The sequence below is a fragment of the Triturus cristatus genome, chromosome 4_1, assembly GCF_964204655.1.
Source record: "Triturus cristatus chromosome 4_1, aTriCri1.1, whole genome shotgun sequence".
Taxonomy (NCBI): domain Eukaryota; kingdom Metazoa; phylum Chordata; class Amphibia; order Caudata; family Salamandridae; genus Triturus; species Triturus cristatus.
Window position 1 is genome coordinate 401,120,757 of NC_140585.1, and position 22,242 is coordinate 401,142,998.

Here is a 22,242-nt window from a genome sequence, read left to right on the forward strand (position 1 = left end):
TCCACCAGGCCAGCAGTGAGAGTGGACCTGATGCCCTGTTTCCCCTCCTCACCAGATCACCAAACCACAGAGTAAGCCTCTGACTCCTGAAAGCACCCCTGGACCTGTGCTCCACACCCCAAGTCGGTGGGAGGCGCTGGTGCCCATGTGGTCTTGAGACCCTTAAGAGCCGAGCCCACCCATGGGTTTGGCAAGGCAGGTCCACCAGTTGCCGCCTGCAGGCTCTTATGCGCGCTGATGTCAGTTCTTTCTTTTTCCGCGCCAGCAAGCGCAAATCCGGATAGAGCACGTACCCTAGTCACTTTTTGACTACTCTTTTGAGACTTTTTGTCTCCTGGTGCACGTAGGGATGCCTGGCTTAAAGTCTTGTGGGGCCTGCCGTTGCAACATGTCGGTGGCGGACCCCCATGATGATTGCCTCTACTGCCTGGAGACGGAACATGACTCCCGGTCCTGCAGGGACTGTCGAGCCATGGCCCCGAAGGCTTTGAGGGAGCGGCGCCGGAAGCTGCTGGAGGTCCGGCACTTGTCCCAATGCCGCTCCAGGTCCAGGGACCGTTCGCGGGGCCGCGGTAGTCGCTCCTCGGGCTCCAAGTCTTTGCCCTCGGATTCCAGTAAGCGACGACATAAAAAGTCAAAAAAGCATGTTCGCTCTTCTATGCTCTTCTCCCCCTCCCCCCCTCCTGTCGGTCCTCGGATGCCGTCGAGGAGGGCAGGGGTCCTGCCCCTGCGGCTCCCTTGGAGCCTGGGAGTCCCGCGGCCTACCCGCCTTGTCCGGGTCAGTCGGCGACCCCCGAACAGGTGCAAGAGTTTCTTGCCACCATGGACCGCCTTTTTAGGCCTCGGGCTCCGGCCGGCGAGCCTTCGGGCCCCGCGGTCCCGTGTCCAGATCCTGTTGACGCTGCCGGCGGATCCAGCTTCGGCGTCACAGGATCCTACGCTGTTGGCTCGGGCCCCGGCGCCACGAGGTCCTGTGCTGTCGGCTCCGACGCCGCCCTCGGCTCCGCCTCCGGCACCGCAGTGGGTGCCATTCGTTCCACCCTTGCCTCGGTTCCAGGACCATTTCGTTCCTACCTGGGATCCGCACTGGGAGACGGTGCCGGCCCGGCCGGCGCTGTTTCTGACGCCGTATGTCCCTTCTCCGGCTCTGCCGCAGCGAACGGTTCCTGCTGCAACGGAGGTAGAAGATGACTGGGAGGGGTCCGAGGACCCGCTTGCCCGTCAATGTGACTCCGAGCAGGACTGGGTGGACGATCTGGAGGACGCCGGCGACCTCGATGTCTCTTCTGACCCGGGGTTTGCCTCTCCCCCACCTACAATGAAGGAGGGCGCTTCCTACACAATGGTGCTCCGTCGGGCTGCTGAGGTCCTCAACCTTGATCTTCCCACGGTGGCCCTCAAAACAAACCTCCTTACTGAAGTGCTCCAGACGGCGTCAACTTTGTCGGAGCCCCTGCTTCCCTTCAACGACGCGCTCACGGACGTCCTGTGGGGCACTTGGTCGCAGCCAGGCCACAGGGGCCCCGGTGGATAAGAATGTCACCAGGCGTCACCACCCGGCGCCTGGTGGCCCCGCGTTTCTGACCACTCATCCCACGCCTGAGTATCTGGTCATTCAGGCCTCGATGTCGAAGAGTGCTTGTCCCACGGCTCCACCGGATAAGGACTCTAAGAAGCTGGAGCAGTTTGGTAAGCGGTTGTTTTCGTCGGCCATGTTGGGGCTGCGGTCGGTGAAGACCGCCTGCTTGTTGGGCCGCTATTCCCACGCGGTGTGGGACACAGTTGCTCAGGTGTTAGCTCAGTGTCCTCAGGAGGTCGATGCTGTGTTTTCACAGGCGGTTGCTGAGGGTAAGGATGCGGCTAAGTTGGCCAATCGGTGTGGTTTGGACACCGCTGACTCATTGGGCAGGGCGATTTCTACGACTGTGGCGCTGCGTCGCCACGCCTGGTTGAGATCCAATGGGTTCTCGCCTGACGTCCAGAGCTCGCTCATGGACATGCCCTTTGATGCCACTCGCCTGTTTGGCGGTAAGGCCGACAGTGCGCTGAAGCGCTTTAAGGGCTCACGGGCCACGGCCAAGTCCTTGGGTCTTTCCACTAAGAGCCCAGCCACTCCTGGGTTTTGTTCCTTTCGTGGCCACGGCAGGGGCACCCAGGCATGTTCCTTCAACAAGCCTGTGCAGAACCAGCCTCAGCGTGGCCGTGGCTTCCGCAGGGGCGGCTCTGGGAGGGCAACTCCACCGCCATGTGGCATTGAACAAACAGAGCTGTGTGGGGTCCTGGACCCTATGTCAGGAGGCTCTGCGCCTCACAAATGGCATCTGAACTCGGACGTGGTGCAAGGTCTCTTTCAGCAGTGGGGAGAGCCTTGGTTAGATCTATTTGCCACCGAAGAGAACGCGCAATGTCATTAGGTCTGCGCGTTGGAATTTCCAAGGCGGCACTCGCTCAGCGACGCTTTTCGTCGCGAGTGGAGTTGTGGTCTATTGTACTCCTTTCTGCCTATACTACTCCTGCCAAGAGTGCTGAAGAATATTTGGCGCGACTGGGCCCAAGCCCTCCTTGTGGCTCCGGATTGGGCTCAAAGATACTGGTATCCCAAGCTACTCAGCACGGCGATCGATCCCCCGATCCGTCTGCCTCTTCGGGAGGATCTTCTGTCGCAGCAGCAGGGGACGGTCCTCCTCCCGAACCTGTCCAGCCTCGACCTCCATGCGTGGAGATTGAGAGGTGACAGATGACAGCTTTCGATCTTCCTCCCGAAGTCTGTGAAGTCATTCTGGCAGCCAGGCGTCCCTCCACTAAAACGTTATACGCCTGCAGGTGGAACAAGTTTGTGGCATGGTGCACAGCGAAGGCTGTGGATACCCTTTCTGCCCCTCTTTCTGAAGTCCTTCTGTTCCTTATTTCTTTGGCCCAGCAGGGCTCTGCTCTGGACACTATCAAAGGTTATCTTTCGGCCATCTCTGCCTTTTTACGGCTTCCAGATCAGCCTTCTTTTTTTTAGTCCCCGGTTGTTAACCGTTTCCTGAAGGGCATTACGCACACGTTTCCTCCCGTGCCATTCATAATGCCTCGATGGGACTTGAACCTTGTCTTGACATAACTGATGTGCGCTCCTTTTGCGCCCCTTCATACCTGTCCTTTGCGTCTTCTCACTTTAAAGACGGCTTTCCTGGTAGCTATCACCTCTGCCAGACGAGTGAGTGAGCTCCAGGCTCTTTCTTCCAAACCTCCTTTCCTTTCTGTTAATCAGGACAAGGTGGTTTTAAGGACCCGTCCTTCTTTCTTGCCAAAGGTAGTCCCCCCTTCCACATCGGGCAGACCATCACTTTGCCCACCTTCTTTCCGCCTCCGCATCTTTCAAGGGAGGAGGAGAGACTCCACCGTCTGGACCCAAAACGTGTGCTTGCATTCTATCTGAAGCGTACACAGGAGTTCCGGGTTTATGACCAGCTCTTTGTTGCCTACGTGGGTGCCAAAAAAGGTCGGGCTGTGCAAAAATGGACCATCTCGTGGTGGGTCGTTCTGTGCATCAAAGCATGTTACTCCTTGGCTAAGAAGCAGCCTCCTGTGAGGCTGCGTGCCCATTCGACCAGGGCAACTGCCGCCACTACTGCCTTGGTACATGGAGTTCCCTTGCAGGACATTTGTCAGGCAGCTACGTGAGCCTCGCTGCACACGTTTACCAAGCATTACTGTCTTGACAGTCAAGTCCGGAGAGACTGCATTTTTTGGCCGTTCTGTTCTCCATGACTTTCTGGTGTAATCTGTTTGCAGACCCTCCACCGGGGTCGGTATTGCTGGGGTATCTATTCTAAGGTAAGGAATCTATCACTAAGTTGACTCTTTCAGATGCACAAGTTACTACTTGTGTAACGATATATCTGTAAGAGACATTAGTTAGTGATAGATTCCTTACCGCCCCACCCATCTTCCCCGTTCTGCGAACTGATTTCTAGGGTTAAGATCATCCCTTTCCGGGCCCTAGTTTCTTGGCACCAGTGGTCAGTTTCTTGCATGGCTCTGCATTCCTGGCGCGGAAAGTCGTGTACAGAACTGACGTCAGTGTGCATGGGTGGCGCCTAAGTAGTCTCTGTGAAGTCATTTCGGCGCTCACGACGCCAGCGACGGACGCGGAGCCGCAGGACACCACCTACTGATGCGCAGGGGTACTGCTAGCAAAACTTTCCAGATCCAGTCTGACGCATGGGGATATTCTAAGGTAAGAAATCTATCACTAACGTGTCTCTTTCAGATATAATTATCCCAAATTTGTGATAGTGTGGAAGAGCAGTTTAGGTTCATCAGAAGATAGTGATAAGCATTTACTGCGCACACAAAGTCAGTGAGACACACATTCAAAGAAATACAGCACAAGACACTAACTAATGTCTCCTACAGATATATCGTTACACAAGTAGTAACTTGTGCGATAGGTTTCTTACTTTTGTGTATTGTATAGTGTTTGAGTTTGTGCTTAACATTAAGTTGGGTGTTCTTTTAGACATTAATACAGTTGATTTGATAATTGACACATAGCCATTGGCACGGTGCTGGTTGATGAGAGCATGGTACTTGTATAGCATTTAGCATTACCGTTGACTCCTAAATAGTGCTGTGGGGGACATATGCAGAAAGGAGAGTGACGTTGTTCTGGATTTGGTCATTCAAGCCTATAACTCTAGCAGAGGACTGGAAAAGGAACATCTTCTATGGATAGAATGTTTTTTGATGGTAGCAGTGTCACCTAACCTGGTCAATAAATGGTCCGAACTGGGTGTTGAGCTGGCATCCAAAGCTTTTGATCGTATTTAATATCATTTAATGGTTCTATTATCTTCTCTGGATAGTAAATTAATAAATTGTTTTTGCCAACTTTGGATCGATTTTATTGTTAACTTGATATTTCATTTTCTGTAGGGTTTACACTGATATGCAACAGGTGCTTGATAATGTTGATCATCCACGTTTTCAGCTTACGAATGATGAGGCTGAAGCAGATATCCTGTATTACTTCAGTCACATTAAAGATTACAGGTGAGGGGTTGATTGCTTATAGTAACATCTGGCTTGCAATATTGGTTGGCTGAACTTTATTATATTTATGCTAATCTCTTTGCAGAAAGTTGAGTGAAGAGAGGCCCCATGTGATGCTTAATCAGTTTCCATGCGAGTGTCTATTGACCGTCAAAGATATGCTGGCTTCGATATCGAGACGAGTTGGAGCTTCAAAAGGACCGAAATGGCTGCCTCTCACTTTCAACCTTCGTACAGAACTGCCACAGTTTATTAGAACTTTTCATCTGCGTGAGCAGAGGTACCTTGGGGTTTTTTCCTCTGCTTGGGAATTGTGGTGATCGCATTTTAATTTTAAACTGCCAGATTACTATGCAAATCTATACATTCAAGGCATGTGTGGCTGTCGGTACTCATGCTTACCATAATCCTGCCATCTGATGTGCAAGTTGTGTGTCTTCTAAGAAATACTTTTTAGTCCCGAGGTAGTGTGACTCCTTCGCTAGCCGGTAATGCACATGGTCATCAAGTCCATTATTAAATTGTTTTCTTCCGCATTCGGGTTCTGACGTGGTTCCCTTCGCTACGGTTAAATCCATTCCGATGGAAGGCACCTTCCATCGGAGCTGGAGAGTGGCCACGGAGGTCTCTGGTAGGAGTTCTGTCAACTGCTAATGGTATTTTGACAGACCACCGCACTCCAGACTCATGGAGCCGGTCCCTTTAATTTATGGAGATTGGATTTAAGAGGGACATCCCCCTCTGCCAGTTAGGGCACCTTAGCACGTGCCACACATAGACGGTTCTAAACACTCTGCTAGATTCTGTCTTTTTCACTTCTTGCACTTTGGTCCTGATGAAAGCCAGCACCAGTATCTAGGCACTGGCTGAAACATGTTGACCCCACAGGATGGTGGTGGCCATTGATACCTCCTGAACCATCCTTCGCCTTCCTTTTAATACTGCCCATGGCGCAACATTAAACTAATTTACTTGATATCTGGGACCATTGGGACAGCTGTTTTTAAGTTACACATGCACTTCACTTGCACTGCACACTCACCTTACCAAAACAAAACCCGCTCCGCTGTAGTTCGGGCGTCGCAGCACACCTGGGGTACACTCTGTGCCTCAGGTGGGGGCCGATGATGAAGCATGCCACCAACTAGGTTGGTGGGTGAGGCCTTTCCTAAAAAACCTAATCGTTTTTCACTGAACTAATCAGTATTTACGTGCACATACCTTTTCCTGTTATCTCTGGGGACCAGTTCTTGTTGAATAATTATGCTATAGAACAAGTGCCACACCATCAGCAGGGCATAGGAATCTATTCACTTTACTTCCTTATTCCCATATAACACGGGTCCCTGAGACCAATTTTGGACCTCAGAACCCTAATGGACCTCAGAACCCTAAAGGAATACATGGTCTCTGAGGACTTTCACATGGTCCCTCTTAAGGATGCCATGACCGTGTGCGACCTCAAGGACGCCTATTTCTACATTTCTGTTCACCCGGCACATCGCCCCCATCTCAGGTTTGTCATAAACAGTCAACACTTCCAAATTAAAGGTTCTTCCCTTCAAGGATCACAGCACCCCTAGAGTGTTAACCAAATGACTCGCAGTAGTAGCTGCTCACAGGCGCAGCCAAACATTCATGTTTTTCCAGATCTAGGCGACTGGCTCAAGAGCCCAACTCAGCAAAATTGCTTCCAACACTCAGGCCACCATAAACCTACTTCATCAACTTGGCTTTACCATCAACGCAGTCAAAGCCCACCTACAACCCCTTCAAATACTACCCTACCTCAGTGATCTTCTACTCACACCGAGGTTGGCTTGCCCCAATAGTGCCAGGATACAATCCTTCCAGGCACTCGTTCCCCAGTTTTAAACACATCACCAGCTCACCATAATGACAGTCATGAGACTCAACATGAGCCCATTGCAGAAGTGCATAGCGCATTAATGGACAAAAGCGGAGGGTCAATTGGAAGATCTAGTGTTGGTCACCCGTAAAGCTTGCCACTCTCTGCAGTGGTGGAACACCAACAACTTGTTAAAAGGACGGCCTTTCGTAGATGATGAGAACCATAGCAATGGATGCCTCCCTCACGAGATGAGGAGCGCATTCCCACAATCTAACTGTCCAGGGATACTGGACACCCAGTCAGACAGATCTGGACATCAATCACCTGGAGTTGCTATCTGATCACCTAGCGCTGAAAGCCTTCCTTCGTCCCTCACCTGATTGGCAAGTTAGTTCTCATCAGAACATACAACACTTCAGCCATGTATTATCTCCAAAAGGAAGGGGTTACTAGGTCCCCTCCGCTTTCTCATTTAGCCCAGACCATTTGGCCCTCCATTCGAACCCCTCACTCCTGCCCCCTCCAGTTTTTATCCTGGCAAGTAACATCTTAGTTGCTATCACTTCACTCAGATGTGTCAGTGAGCTTCAGGCATTAACTTTAGAAAAACCTTTCTTCCAATTGCATAAATATAGGGTAGTCCATTGTACCAATCATACATTTCTTCCAAAGGTAGTTCCTCAATTCTTTTAACCCCAACCGGCTAAGTTGTGGAAAGGGCTCTACATACCTTGGACATAAAACAAGCTCTCATGTACTATATTGACAGAACTATATAATTTAGGAAAACACAACGGGCTTTTGTTGCTTTTTCTAAACCACAAGGGAAGGCCCATTTCTAAGTCAGGCATTGCGTGTTGGACATTTACATTGTCAAATGCATACAAATGTGCTATGCTAAAGCTAAAAGAATTTTACCTGTTCCTCCTAGAGCTCACTCCACTAATTTAAAAAAGGAGTTCAGTGGACTTTCTAGGAAATGTACCTATAGCTGACATATGCAAAGCAGCTACATGGTCTACACCACATATATTTACAAAACATTACTGTGTAGATGTACTATCTCGTTAACAAGCTACTCTGGACCAAGCAGTTCTATGCACATTATTTCAAACAATTGTAACCCCAATAGGTTAGCCACCGCTTATGAAGGACTGCTTTACAGTCCATGCTAGGCATGTGTATCTACAGCCGCACGTCTCGTATAGAAAATCTTACTTACCCAGTAAGTATCTGTTTGTGACGTGTAGTGCTGTAGATGCACATGCACCCATCCTCCTCCTTGGACCCTTGTGTTTATTACAGTTACACGTATGGGTTATCGCTAACTCCTTTGGCATGGACCTCTCACTACACTACACTATGCTTTTCTTCATATTCTATCCTCACCTGTCTTTCGGGGAATCAATATAACAATGGACTCAATGATTATGCACATTACCTGCAAGAGGAGGAGTCACACTATCTTGCGACTAGAAAGACTTCGAAGAAAAACAACATGCACGCATCCAAGCCCAAAACTAGAAGGCAGTATTATGCTAAGCATGTGAATCTATAGCACTACATGCTACGAACAGATGCTTACTGGGTAAGTAACATTTTCCTTTTGGCATTTGTAAAGTGCAAAATCTCCCTGAAGGACAATACCGCGCTGTGGAAATGCTGAACAATTTAAAAGATTGAAGAAACAGTGCTTTAATGAGATAAGTATGACCTGGAATTAAGATGATTTTATAAGAAAACGAAATAATTGAGCTTTCCCTGATTGGGCTGCATGATATGAAAAGAGCAGTGCCAAACAATGTGCGATGAAACATCCATAAAGAAGTCTGTTTATGATATTTACTTTAAGTCCTTAGTTTAGATTTATGAAAGGAAGCGTGAACTAAAAAGAGATTTTGGAAAAGTACGCTTTTAGCAAAAGGGTGCCAATGAAGAGAAGACGTGCAGTAAGATATTTACAGGCAGCAGTAAAACAATATAAACTACGTGGTGAATTCGCTGAAGGCAGACCAGCAAATAAAGGGGAAAGACTGGCATAAAGCGAGTTGTAGTAGTTCAGGTGTTAAATAATTACTGATTATGAAAATGATTAGAGAAAACAAATGGTGAGAAGATCTTGCTCATCTGTGTAGAAATAGAAAGTGATTATTCCAAATAGAAGACATGGTTCTTGAAAGCAGCGACCAGGATTGTGGCAGAATTTGGCTCTCTGTGCCACCAGCCAATGGCTCAAAGAAACTAGCACCAACCTTTAGTTTGTTTGATTTAATAGAACTATTTGACTCCTCCATAAAACAACAGTGGTCAGGCAGTCTTGAAAGGTCTTATGCTTCTCAGATGCTTAGTCATCAAGATGAATGAGGATTTGGTGCTCATTTGCTAAGTCATGCAGGTGAAACCCAGAGGGTGGGTGAGTTTAGCAAGAGAAAAGGGCAGAGAAACTAGGTTGGATTACCATATAGTTGGTGAAATGCCAACCTGATAGAGATAAGACAACCAATGCTTATCAGTGAGTGTCAAAAGCGCCCTGATGCATCAAGAACCTAGTGTCTTCAAGATTCTGTACAGTGCAGAGAGTGGGGTCATGATTGTACCGTATCCAAGACAGTACTCTTCTCAAGAAAGAAAATAGATGGATGTCAGCTATTTTTCTTGTAATTTTATTTCGGGAAGCTGGCAATTAAGTAGTTTGAAAGTTGCTAAGAAAAAAATGATCAGCAGTGGTTTATTCTCCAGAAGATCAAAATTGGTCATTGAGGTATTGCAAATTATTTTAGGCCCACAGTGGATAGTGTCTTCCAGGATATGGATCTTGAAGGATCCCATAGAGATTTAGATTTGATGGTATCTGGTTTTATCTGTTGCAAGGTCATAAAATTAGTAAAGAAAAGGGAAACTGATGAGCGAAGGTTCATTGGCTTGTACCAAACTGACACTCCGGGCCTGATTGCGATCTTGGCGGATGGCATACTCCGTCACAAACATGACGGAGGGCCCGTCCGCCATATTACAGGTTCCATAGTATATAATGGATTTGTAATACGGTGGACGGGATTTCAGTCACGTTTGTGATGGAGTATCCCATGAATTTGGTTTTTGGATCAGTCGGGATTCGTTATTGATCAGACCATTCAACACATCTGTTTCGATGAATTACCCTTATCTGAAATGCAGGTCACTTAATAAGATGCTTAAGCAAAACTGATTATTTGTTTTCTTTTTGCATGCACAGAAATCCTTTTGGTGCAGGAGGCATATATTGTGCATTGTCGAAGCGTCCGTTGTAGTCTCATATTCACACTGATTCTTTGCCATTTTGAGAATGCGGTTTGGAGGTTTTGAATGTATTACTATAAGAGATTTAAAGGGCAGAACACAAGTGGGAGTTTAGCAGCAAATAACTGGTAGATTGTTTCAAAGACGTTTATCTTTTGTTGTCAAAATGTGCCAAGTAAACCATGAGGGATAGTAGAGGAATTGCAAATATAAAAAATCTAGACCTTTGAAGACATTTGCACAAATAGAAGCTCATTGCACATATATCTAGTCTTTAAACTTACTTAAGAGCCTTTCCACCTGGTGACCTATCTGTCATTTTCAGAATCATGCTTTCTTTCGACTAGGGTGCAGCATAATGCTGCATCTTCTAACATGGGGGCTTTGAAGGCACCATTAGGGGATGAGGATGACCTTTGTTAAGCATATCATGTAATGGGTGTGGTCGAATACCTTCCTGCCTGTTCATTCAAAGAAGATGATAGCGGGCAGATCAAAGCGGGATAGACAAGCCAAACCAACCACTCATATAGGTAATTCCAGGGGGCGGGTGGGGAATAAAATGAATGCTTGATCTACGGTTGTGGAACTTCCACATGTCCTTCGTCGACCATTGCTTAAGCCAGAGTGACAGTGCCTTGGTGTTGTGACTGTCTGGGTTTGAGGGGAGTCAATCTGACCTTACAAGCCATACATCTAGCACAACACCTGAATCCAGGGAATATGCATTCACTGAGCAAGCTGCTCTGACACATGATTCCGGAATGCATTTTGGTCTGTGTTGAGGGCTCAAACTCTTCCTAGTATGTCTGGGGTTCCATCTAGCTTGCCCCCCACCGGGACAAATCTGCCCTCCCCATGCCCACAAATACGTTTCACTCCAAAGGACTGCCCATCTTTACACAAATTAGGGCTTCTAGTCATAGCCAAAAGAATTGGTAGAAAAGGCTTGACCCTACAAATGCTTCCGAAGCTTGGTGCCTTCTGCTAGCTTTGTTATATTCTTGAAGCTGAGTTATGTGCCCTTGCCCTCACGCTTAAGAAGGGAATAGATTCCATATTGTTTGTTTACTGATTGCATCCCTTTAATATTCCATGTAGTCAAAGAAAAGCTGCCTGGTCATGCCATGGCGATAGAAATCGAACACATCCCTACGCTCTAGAGAGGTTTTCAGCTTGCTCTGTGCTGCCACTAGAAATGAGATATTGCCTCTTCCACGATGAGTATGTAATTTTGTGCAACCCCGATCTTGGAAACCAGAAGAGAAGTAACAGTAATACATGGGATGGACGGCAAACTGCTATTCGACCAAAAAAGGGGAAATGCTAGACAGTGTCATGGAGGGTATGTTGAGCTTGAAAACAACAAAAGAGTGACTGAAAAATTACAAAGGAAGAGGCACTAAGGAATAAGACAGCACGAGGAAAAACCTCTTTGTTTAAAATAACCCTCACTCACCTAGTTGGTGACATGCTTCATCATTGGGTTCCCACCAGAGAGGCCAAATGCCTCCCTGGTGTGCTTCGACGCCTCAATTACAGCGGAGCAGGTTTTTTTGGGAAAGGATGTGAGTGCAAAGGATGGTTCAGAATTAAAAGATGGCTGGTTTTATCCAAAAGTGATTTTAATGGTGGAAAACCAGCAATCGTTAAAATCAAGTGAGACGGACGTGCGCTGGCTGATTAGGTTAACCAGACCCGTCCGGTTTAGTAAGAGAAGTGGAAAGTGGTCGACATGTTTCTGCTTTTCAGTGCAATTATGGTAAGCATTCATCAGGACCGACACTCCACGGCGGTATACGCTCGCTAAGGCGTACCCTAACCAGTGGAGGTGTATGAACAGTAAAACTCACGGTTTTACTTATGCTGCCTTCTGGGATTTCCAAAGGCCACTAGACTCTGCAAACAAAACAGAGACACACATAAAAGCCCACATAGCAGTATAATGAAAACAATGGTCTCTTTTTGTCAAACATCCACGAGGTGTATACTACTTGAAGATCACGTGCTGTGATTCAGTCGATTATCCAAATTGGTAACACCACAAGTGCCCCTGTTTCTGGCACCAATGTCCTAATATACAGCCGCTCCGTGTGTGATTAATGCCGGAGGGGTCCCAATTACCGGTCACGACCCGTAACGCTTTATTGTGAAGCGATTAATGCTAATTTCATGCATTTCATTATGATACCATGGTGTAATCTGGTGCTCGGTGGCGTGCCCTCAAATTAAAAGCAAGGCGCTACAAGGGTTGATATGAGCGCTGCAGGGTGTACACAAAAGAACAGTGTACGTATTAAAAACAAACGTAGCATGGAAAACTTAGGGCTTACGTGAAGTAAAGACTGGCTTCACGTCATGGGTCCAGGGTGAGGGTTAGAAATGCTGAAAGAATCAAGGCAGAGAAAACAAAGTGTAAATGGTGACAGCCGGTGTCTCGAGGAAACCTCTGCCAAATAATCCTTTACAAGGACCCCCATACACTTACTTCTAGTTTAGCACTCTCCCATTGTCGACCTATTTTCGATCGTCCACGGCCCGAATGTTGCCAAGATGTGGCGTTCTGGGATAGAAATGCCAGTTTGTGATCACCTGACTCCAGCGCCAAGGACGTGTGATGGGATGCGTCTGGGTCACGTGGTACGAAACACTAGACTGTGCGAGTGCTTTTTCAGTGAAAAAACATTTTTTTGGTCTGTGAAGAGGAACACTGGTGGCATTAATGCGGTACCGTTATGTTTAGCTCAATTACAGTTGAGCAGCACGTATTCGATCTGGAACCTTGGCCAGGTGCTCCTATGCATTGTTACCATCAAAGCAGTTTGATCCCAGTCAGGAAAAAGTCACTGAAATGTCGCCTAGTGCATACTGGCTCATTCTGCAGTGGTGCAGGTCTGCATAAGTGGGGTCATATGCGTGTTTTTTGGAAGCAAGATAGTAATCAAGAAAACATCCCGTAAGCTAGTATGTTGGGGCGATGTGCTCTGTTATGTTTAAGATGAGCTGCAGTAAGATAAACCCTAGCACCTACAGGTTGATCGGAGAAGGGATTCTCCCATTACAAAAGATTATCCTTTGAAGGGGTTTCCATTTCTTGGAGTGGCGTTGGATGGGAGGAATTGTCCTCTAAATCCTCAGTTGCAGTGGAAACCAAAGCTTCAGGTGGATTTTTCAAAGAGGCTTGCATTAGTCAGCTCAGAGCACCTCTTATCTCAAGCCAGTTCTCGCCAGGGTGCTGCCACAGGGTCCTGTCTTGCTGCATGCAGTTTTTCGTCTCTGCCTAGGCGGGGTACCATGAGGCTGCACAATGGACCCTCTCGAATTGCGGTGTCGGTGGGCGGAGTTTGTGGGATGCCACAAAGCACTTTGTCCAGTTCTTCAGGTACTCTGCCTCGTCTAGCCTTAGGGCCCTTAGACATTCCGACCACTCTGATGTCGCTGTACAGAGTGGCCCTCGGCAACCTCCACCCTGACCCTGAGTAAACAAACTTGGTCTGCTAATTCTTATTTCTGGGGCAGTAGTTCTTGTATTACCTGCTTCCACTGGGGGACCATTTTAGCCAGTCTTTTAATCCTACAGTAGACCAACACCATTAACAATGCCTCCAGGGAAGTCCTTTGGGTGTTCCTATTGCTTCCAGGGTAATGTCAAGCTTGTTTGGCCCATGTGCAAGGGGATCCATTGCTTGTGAATCCTGATCTGCTGATGATTTGACACAGGGTTTAGCCAACTTTGTTCTTCCCATGAATGATAGGACCTACAGTGAGAATCGATCGTGAAGCAAGCAGGTGACCAAGCAGAATATGCCTCTTTATTACGCTTGTCACAACGCATACAATTACCCCGCAAGTCGTAACAACTACTTGCGGAGGGGGGCGCTGGATGTTGGAATAGTATAATTTACTATTCCAACTCCAGTCTGTGCGGACATTAGGGAAGGTGTTGGATTTTAAATCCAACACCTTCTCCCCCTCCGCAAGTTGTTGTTATGCCTTGTCGGGTAATGGTATGCGGCGTTACAACGCGATCGTTGTAACGACCGCGTTGTAACATGCGGGGTGACTGATTCGTATTAGTAAGGGCTGTTTACTGACCAAGCATGTTAAGTTAGGAGGGAAGCAAAGTATAGGATAAGGGCATTTGCAGCAAGATGAGTTGGGTATAGCTGGTCCGTTTGCCATCTCCAACATTACAGACAGCTGTCACCTGGCTTGCTTGAAATCACCAGTTGTCCCATGAGAGATCGTAGTCTGTGTCTGCAGCACGAGCGACCTGACTTGGCAAAGGGTTCAGTACCACGACATGGTGAGTGGTATTTACTGGGAACACTCAATCAATACAGTCAGCACCCCATTCAACAGATGGAATAATCCGCTTGCTGTATGGGAGGTTATTGCATATAGTTCTTGATCTTATCTTGATGATGGGATGCAAAATTTGACTAGTCACCCCCTCCATGGCATCTGGGACCTGCAGCAGCATCAGTGTGGTGGCAGGGGAGCTGTACGCCAGCGGAGGGGCATCTGGATAAATCAGCGAGTTGTGGATAGCTGCTGCCAGTCCTGCTTGCCGTCACACGGCGCCCCAAAGAGGAGCAGCTGGCGACCCCATCAACAAGCAGAACCACAGATAGAGCAATGTAAAAGAGGTCCTAAAATTCTGTCTTCTCCAAGGGCATCCGCAGGATCTCGGTTGAATGCTACAAGGCTCTTTGGGGCAGCGTGATCTCCTCCAACCCGTAGTCACACCCTGACTGCTTCTGCTGGCGATGACGAGGGAGCAGCCAGGGGATCCCTTTCTCCCCACCTCTGTGTGTGCTGCAGCCCATCGGAAGAAGGTGCTGGGGCCAGATGGGAGAGCAGGCAGAGACACAGAGGCCAGAAACTAGGCATTTGCTTGTAAAGCATGTTCTCTGTCCATCCGTTTAACCTCTCCAGTTCACTATTTACTGTTTGCATCCCACACCAGCAAAGCCCCCATAAGGGTTTGTCAGGGAATGCTCAAGTAGATGGCCCTTTCCTTCAAAGTGGGCCGGAGATTAAGGGAAGAAGCGTTACACCTTGCAGTTGGCAGCTGCCCTTACAACATCTGGGACAAGAAGGGCGTGTGGGGCTGCCCATGGCCTCACATTACAAGCCGGGCCACCACAGACCTACTGACTCTCTGCATCTTTGGTACACAGCCCACTGTGCATCAGACCTGCCCTGCAGCACAGCCCAGAAAGCAGGCTTCATCTATAAGGCCCACTAGCCCGGGCCTCCACTCCTGTAATTTGGCTGCTGTCCCAGAGGACCCACCTCACTAAGTTAAGGTCCTGCAATACGCACCGCAAAACCTGACACGGCAGATGAAGGTGGTTGCAACGAGATAAAGGTAAATTAGAGCAACACTAGTTAGGAAGCCCATTCAATCTGCTATCTTTACTGCCTTGGCCACACCCCTCAACCAGTTTGAGGCCTGAGCACATGCATACAGTGGTGCTTAGATCGATCCACAAAAAGGCCCAAAGTAAACAAAAGAAATATCAATCAGATTTGAAAATTGACCCTTGAGGATAATTAGTCTGTACTCAGGTGTGTAAGGTGGGCCAGTCATAGGCAGCTGGTCAGTGAATGGAGAAGAAACCTGTGTATATAGTCACAAGTTATCCAAATGCCATGGAGAAAAGAATGGTCTCTAATTCCTGAATTTGAAGTGATACCTTTCCAATCTGAGGTGGCTAGGTACAGAATTTCAGAGGGAGGCCCTTGCTGAAGAATTGTCTGTCTGCCAAACATTTAAAATCTGCATTTATGGTGTCAGCAAACTTTTGTTGTCAGACCTGAGAATCCGTTAAGATTGGTCTAAATAGAGTAAATGTGTTAGCACACTAAAACAATAGAATATGCAGTAGCAATACTATATGCAGTCATATAATCCTTAAGGGTAATTTCCTATCCATCTGAGGGAAATCTATTCAAATTTAGGGAAGAATGTTGGATTTTCTTTTTAATTTAGACCTTCCAATTCTATCCAAAGAAAAGGTGCATCGTGCTGCATTGGCTTAAGAGCAAGGTGGTGGACCGTCTACGGGAGTGTTAATTGTGATACAGTCTAATCAGATGACCATTTCTTTTCACAAGAGTATCCTATCTCTTGCGCTTAGTCGGGACCTGCTTTGTCAGATTGAGCTTGATACACTTTTTCACTGGAAGCCATATCATTTTTACAGAAGAATTTAACTGAGAGAAAAGAGTTATAGTGAATTTATATCCATCATAGAAATTTCATCCACATGCCTGAAACAAGTAATTGAATCCTCTCTCTTTTAGAGGAGAAGACAATCATTGGATCTGCAAGCCATGGAATTTGGCTAGAAGCCTGGACACTCACATTACCAACAGCCTTGATTGCATCATCAGACAGAGAGAAAGTATGCCCAAGGTAAGGTAACAAATGGGAAAGATGGGTTGTAGCGCTAAGCCTTAAATCTGATAAAGACGACTAGCTGCAGATTCCTTAACGTAGAATTATCCCCAGGCATGAGACTGGATCCGGAAAATTTTGCCGCAGCCTCTGCGCGCCGGGGGCGGTACCACGCAACCCCGCCCTGACATCCGCGGACGTGACTTCAGCGCGGTCACATAAGTCCCGCCCCGGCGCACTGACGCCAGTTTCCTTCTTTTCCGCGTGCAACGCGGATCCGGAGTTTGCTCCTTGGCCTGTTTTCAGGCCTCTTTAGCGATCTTGAGTTGGGAACAGTGTGCCATGCCTTCGGGCTTCAAGACGTGTGCTTTGTGTGCATGTCAGATGTCGACAACGGACCCTCACACTATTTGCATGTAGTGTTTGGGCGAGCACCATGACTCTACGGACTGCGAGGCTTGTCAGCATCTTAAGCCGAAGTCCCGGCGGGAACACCGGATGAAATTGCTGTTGGCCCGCTTGTCCAGGTCGGTCTCTTCGTTGCGTCTGTCTCCCTCCCTGGACGGGTCCAGGGGCCGCCGTTTCCGGCTGTGGCATCGTTCTTCGCCAGGGCCCCATGGGCGTCTTTAGGCCGCCGGTAAGCTTTGCAGCTTGCCACTGAGGCCTTGTCCTCCTTCGGCAGAGGGCGCCGGAGGATTCCTTGGGCCCTCCTCCTCTTCCTGCGCTGTCCGCGGATCCCTCACTGTGCGCGGGGCCTTCTGCGGACTCGCTGGCGGCTTCGCCCCCGGCGCCAATGAGCTCGGCTTCACGTTTTGGAGGAGTGGTGCCATTGAGGTGCGGCCCTTCGAGGTTCCCCTCTTCGGCCCACGGCGTCTCGGCCTCGCCGCAAAGCCCCGCGGGGTTCCCTCCTCCTCTTCCTCGGTGCAGGCAGTTGCCTCGTCGGAGGTCGAGCCGGCGCCTTTTCGGCGCCGTTCATTGGCCGCTTCGGCTCCGACCCCGCCCTCCTCTTCTCCCGTACGGCATGACTCGACGCCCTTAGTGGACACTTCGGTGCCGGTCGAGGGCTCCCCGGTGCCTGTGGTGGACTCACCGGCGCCGTCCCGACATCGGATGGTAGACTCTTCTCTGGAGGCCCTTTCCTTTCCGGAGGGCTGTCGTCGCCTGGTCTCCTCTTCACCAGAGACTGAGCGCCGCATCGTGGCCTTTTCTCCGGCGGATTCCAGGGCAGACTCTACGCCATCTCCACGTCCACAGCCCCCAGAACTGCTCTTCTGCTCCCTACAGTTGTCTGCCCCGTGGGCTTCTCTGCCATCTCCAGAGGCCCCTCAGGTTCCCCACTCGTCCGTGGGCCTTCCTTCCTACAGGGGCTTGTCTTTTCTCCCCCCCTGCGGGTCACGGGGACGGGCGCCTTCGCTTGCAGCCTTCGCCTATGGAAGAGTTGCTTTCCCCCCCCCGCGACGCCCTACGGAGGCAAGTGTGGCCTTTGTCTGGGCCATTTTCACGGCCACTGACATTTTGCAGATGGGCAATTCGGTTGCTCCACTTCCTACGGACCACTTATTGGAGGTTCTCCACCAGGGCTCTGGTGGAGGGGAGCAACTCCTCCCCTTTGAAGCGTCGCTCCACAACTCTCTTCTGGGGGGCCTGGGGGTGCCCTGCCACGGGGGATCCGGTTCCTTACCTGCTCCTTCACCGCCACCGTCCTGCTCCGCAAGATCCGGTCTGCCTTTTTTCCCCACCTGTCAGCCCAGGCGCCTGTCCTGCGGGCTGCTTTTCCTTCCCTGCCTTCAGTGCTGCTCCCGCCATCGCGGGAGGCCTAGTGGCTGGACTCCTGGGGGCGTAACATTTTCGCCTCCACTAGCGCTGCTCTGCGCGCCCTTAACACGCTTTGTGTGGTGGCCAGGGCTACTTCCGACCTGTGGGATTCCGCGGAGTCCCTTCTGTCTCTTGCCTCCCAGGAGGATGCCCGCGCTGACCTGCGGTCCCATATGCGGGATGGGCGGGAGTTAGCTACATTCATTCTCCGTTCGGCCTTGGACGTCTCTGATTCCCTCGGCCGCGCTATGGCGAGTTCCGTGGCGCTCCGCATCCATGCTTGGTTGCGGGATGGTGTCTTTCCAGAGAATGTTCAGGAGCGTCTTCTGGATTTACCCTTTGATGGGACTGTTGTTTCACACCCACGCGGATTCCGCTATTCAGAGGCTCCTTGTGGGGCTCCGTCCCCCTCCGTAAGCTACGGTTGGCCGGTCCTCTGGCGTATTATGGGAGGCGGTTCTCCCACCTTCTTCTTTGGGGCCTTAAGTTTTGGTTTGCCCGTTCTGTGCTTTGCGGCTTGGGATTCTTTCTGGGCCCTTCAGTTGGCCCCTCTGTTCTTTTGGCTGCTGGTTCAGCCCTTCAGCTTGTGGTGAGTGTTTTTGCTGTTAAGTGCAGCTGTATAGGTCCTCAGGTTGGACCCTTTGTGCCTTTTTTGGGCTGATTGCTAAGCAGTCTGTGGCATTTTCCACAGGTCTTTTCGGTTCTTGACCTCTGCTGCGGGTTTTCCTAAGAGGTGTTTGGCTGGTTGGTAAGCCGTCTGTGGTGTTTCCCACAGGTCTTTTATGTTCGTGGCCTCTGCTGTGGGTTTCCCTAAGAGGTGTTTCCCTGTTTTTGTTCAGGGACGATTCGTACCCTAGGTGGGGTATTTGTTGGCTAGCCCTGTCTTAAGCTGGGTGGGCATGGATACCTTCTCTGGTTCCTTGTGTTTTCCTGGCGTCACAGTATACAGCTTGGTGCGGTCTCTCTCTTTCTCTTTCTCTCTCTCTCTCTCTCTTTCTCTTTCTCTTTCTCTTTCTTTCTCTTTCTCTCTTTCTCTCTTTCTCTCTTTCTCTCTTTCTCTCTCTCTCTCTCTCTCTCTCTCTCTCTCTCTCTCTCTTTCTCTCTTTCTCTCTTTCTCTCTTTCTCTCTTTCTCTCTCTCTCTCTCTCTCTCTCTCTCTCTCTCTCTTTCTCTCTTTCTCTCTTTCTCTCTTTCTCTCTTTCTCTCTTTCTCTCTTTCTCTCTTTCTCTCTTTCTCTCTTTCTCTCTTTCTCTCTTTTTCTCTTTTTCTCTTTCTCTCTCTCTTTCTCTCTCTCTCTTTCTCTCTCTCTTTCTCTCTCTTTTTCTTATGCCGTTTCGGCCAGGCCTGTCTACCATGTGTTCGGAGGGGACTGGCTGGTGCTCTTCTGTGTTCCGATTTGTTGGTTTTTGGTCGGTACTGCATATATCTTTCTGTTCGGGCTGGCCCCCCTGCTGTTCGGGGGCTGGTGGTGCTCCTCGTCTTGCGCTTGACTTGTTCTGAGCTACTGCTTCATAGTATTTGCCAGCTGTCTGCTGCTCATGCTTGGTAGTTGTGGTCCCCCTCCATGGGCTTCACTGTGTCAGCATGTGCTCCTGTCCCTTGCTTGTTGGAGCTTTGCGCGTCTGTGTCTTCTTTCTCACTTCTGCGCTTCTCGACTGTGAGCCGCTTTGGGGTGGACACCCGTTCAGCTGTCCCCTTTGCTGTGTGTGTGTTCTCCTGGGGCGGCCTCTGCCTCCATTCCTCTGGTACTTGCGGGGTGCCTTCAGCCCTTCCGGTTTTTCTGGCGGTCGACCTTTGCCTCTCGGGTAGGCTTGTGGTTTCATGGCCTTCCCTTCTCCTTGTTCTTGCTTGCTTCTGCTTGGAGGGGTCTGGGCCGTTCTTCCTGTCCCCATGACGCATCCCCTGTTGGGGCCCTGTGTTCTTCCAGGCGGTTGGGGTCCTCTTGCAGACCCTCCTCTCCTCTGGGTATGGCTAGGGTACCTATTCTATGTTAAGGAATCTGCGGCTAGTAGTCTCTATCAGATGTATAAGTTACTTGCCTTCGGTAACGATGTATCAGGTAGAGATGATTCTAGCCGCAGATTCCTTCACGGCCCGCCCTTCCTCCCCGTTCTGCGAGGTCCCTTCCGCTTAGTCTTCTGCACTCGCCTCCCTCCGAGGGGCTTTGTCGTCTGCGGGTGCCCTCTTTCACTTCCTCCCTCACAGGATGCTTCGTTCTCTTTATTTGTTTCACTCCTACTTTGTGGTGATTGGGCGGTAGGTTCTTGTGTACTTTTGCATCCCTGCACCCTGGTTCACCAGTGTGGGGCCTACTCCTTATCTCCTTCAGCTATTTTCATTGCTTGGGGTTTCTGACTACTCTGCAGCCCTCTGGGTTGGGGGCCCTTGACTGTGCCTCAGCCCTTAGCTCTTTCCAGGGGATACGATGCTTCTTGAGGGTGTTGTCTTGGGGTAACTTGTCCTTAATCTCTGTTCCAGACTTGTTGTCCTTCCCTGTTATGGATTGTGGTTGCAGTCTTTCTTTCGTCTGCCATGACATTTTTCACATATTTTTCTCCCTTCAGGAAGGTTGTTGCCTCCGCTTTGCAGAGTTGCTTCGTGGGCAGTGCTGTGCTCTTTCCTTTCCTGCGTTTCAATAACGCAGTGCTTGGCACTGTCCCTAATGGTGCTGTTCCTCACCATTGGTTCTTTCCCTTTTTGTTTCACTGATTTTTTGCACACTGTTCCCATACTCTCCCAGTTTTGATTGTGATGGCTCCACGTTGTGGCGCGGAAAAGTTCTCTGAAGAAAACTGACGTCAGAGCGCCGGGACGGGACTTATGTGACCTCGCTGATGTCCCGTCCGCGGACGATGTCAGGGCGGGGTCGCGAGGTACCGCCCCCGGCGTGCAGAGATGCTGTGGCAAAAGTTTCCGGATCAAGTCTCACGCCTGGGGATAATTGTTCGTTAAGGAATCTGCTGCTAGAATCGTCTCTACCAGATACATCGTTACCGAAGGTAAGTAACTTGTACGTTAGGTTCTCATCAAATTAATTACTTCCAGTGCTTCCAATGGTCATAATGTATAATCTCAAATATATAGATCAGGGGTCTTTAACCTTTCCTATAGTGCGTGCTACTTCCGATCTTTGAAACAGTTTGCGAGCTACTGCCTAACATAAGGATTGGATAAATGTACACAGAGGCCAAATAAGTTAAACACTGCGCCTAGCATACCCCATTCCTGCTACATGGATCATACAGTATTAATGTTAGAGAAGCCATATCACAAAAACTTTACATTTTGGATCCCTAAGGATCAGTTTTGCCCCGTTGTTCTTTAGACAACAAAAATGAGAAGGCGCGGAAATAGAAAGAACGAGAAGGAGAATGTGAGAGATAGAAGAGGAGAGAGAAGAGAAGGCAAAGAAAAGAATGAGGGAAAAAGACGAGATAGCAAATAAAGACTGCGAAAGAAAGCAAACAAAATAAGAGACAAAATGAGGAAAATAACCAGATAAAGGAGCAAAAGAAAATCTATGAAGGAAAACAAAATTAAGAAGAAAAGAGGAATAAAAAAGAGAAACAGTGAAAGGAATGAATTAAATGAGAGGAAGAAAGAAAGAATGACAAAGGAGGAAGTAGAAAGAGGAATTAGGAAGAGCATGAAAGAAAAGAAAGAAGGCAAGATAAAGAAGAAACTGAGAAAAGGCTGCAGAGTAAGGAATGGAAAAATTAGAGAAACTATGGGGAAGAGATGAAATAAAATAAGAAAAAAAGAAAGCAGGGACATGGTAAAAATGACAGTGGAGGAAGAAAGCAGGATATGAAAGTACAAGAAATAAATACAAGAAAAGAGAAAAGAAGAAT

General features: G+C 48.9%; 1 protein-coding gene across 1 annotated transcript in view; it reads left to right on the forward strand.

Annotated features, from left to right (window-relative positions):
* TTLL12 (tubulin tyrosine ligase like 12) overlaps positions 1–22,242 on the forward strand; it is a 207,794-nt gene that overhangs the window by 127,446 nt on the left and 58,106 nt on the right. The window contains exons 7-9 of the mRNA XM_085652473.1: positions 4,924–5,040; positions 5,126–5,320; positions 16,484–16,595. Of these exons, the coding sequence (XP_085508599.1) occupies positions 4,924–5,040; positions 5,126–5,320; positions 16,484–16,595 (424 nt within the window). The remainder of the gene's footprint in view (positions 1–4,923; positions 5,041–5,125; positions 5,321–16,483; positions 16,596–22,242) is intronic.